The sequence below is a fragment of the Geospiza fortis genome, unplaced genomic scaffold, assembly GCF_000277835.1.
Source record: "Geospiza fortis unplaced genomic scaffold, GeoFor_1.0 scaffold636, whole genome shotgun sequence".
In the NCBI taxonomy this organism is placed as follows: domain Eukaryota; kingdom Metazoa; phylum Chordata; class Aves; order Passeriformes; family Thraupidae; genus Geospiza; species Geospiza fortis.
In genome coordinates, this window is record NW_005054435.1 from 1173257 (window position 1) to 1174405 (window position 1149).

The 1149-nt window shown below is 55.5% G+C and overlaps 1 protein-coding gene across 1 annotated transcript in view; it reads right to left on the reverse strand.

Annotated features, from left to right (window-relative positions):
- The window catches only part of NUDT6 (nudix hydrolase 6), an 11279-nt gene extending 10603 nt beyond the window's left edge, over positions 1–676 (reverse strand). Inside the window, exons 1-2 of the mRNA XM_031061984.1 lie at positions 628–676; positions 96–299 (exon numbers count right to left, since the gene is read on the reverse strand). Of these exons, the coding sequence (XP_030917844.1) occupies positions 96–299; positions 628–676 (253 nt within the window). The remainder of the gene's footprint in view (positions 1–95; positions 300–627) is intronic.
- Positions 677–1149: the final 473 nt, after the last annotated feature.

Sequence of the window (1149 nt, forward strand, 5' to 3'; positions counted from 1 at the left end):
CATGTGCTGGTTGTACAGAGGAACAATTCCTACTGAACAGGCTCCTAAGGGCTCCTTCGAGACTTTCTGTGGGTGCCACCACCCCTGTAACTCACCTGCAACCCCCAGCTGGTGTGTGGCGAACCCTGGCAGCCTGCTGGGCCCCTCTCCCAGCCACAGCGTCAGGGTGGACGAGCCCTGCTCAGCGTGGTGGAAAGCAAAGCCTTGGGAAGCAGCCACTGCCACAAGGCTGCTCTGGAGGATGGGGACATGGAGCCAGACAGCAATGCGGCCTTCATCCCGCCACTGAGACACGGACTCTGCAAGAGAGGGAAGTGAGGAGGGTCAGGGACCCCTGTGCCCTTGCTCTGTGTTGCTTTGAACTTTACCACCAACTATAGCTGTTGGTAATGTGCAAAAATCTGTATTTTCACGTCATTTACCGCAGGCTAAAAGTATTGTTGGTGTGAGAAACTCACCAGCAGTCTGAGAGGCTGCCAGGTCGACATTTTATGTGGTACAACTGGGTGTTCACATGCAAAATGATAGCTTTTACATTTAGGGTCTGTCATGAGAAACAGGGGAACTACTCTGCTGGAGTGCTCTGTCCAGTTCTGGGCTCCTCAGCACAAGGAAGAGAGGAACTACTGGAGTGGGTCCAGTGGAGGCCACAAAAAGGATGAGGGGTGTGGACCATCTCTCTGTGAGGGGAGACTGTGGGAGCTGGACTTGTTCAGTCTGGAGAAGATGAGTCTCAGCTGGGACTTCATCAATCCATCCAAATACCTCAAAGGGGGGTGCCAAGAGGATGATACAAGACTCTTTTCAGTGGTACTCAGAGACGGGACAAGGAGCAATGACCATAAACTGAAACACCTGAGGAAGAACAACTTCACACTGAGGGGCAGAGCACTGGAACAGGATGCCCAGCGGGGGCGCGCAGTGTCCTTCTCTGGAGACATTCCAAACCCACCTGCTGTGGTTTGTCACTCCTGTGTCACCTGCTCCGATCGGACTGGATGATTTCCAGGGGTCCCTTCCAACCCCAACTATTTTACGGTTCTGTGAACGATCTGTTTTCCTCCTGCCAGCGCCCTTCACCTCCCGGCCGCGGCTCAGGCTCCGTGAGGGGAGGGGGCGGCTGAGGGCGCCCCCCGACGGGCCGCCCCC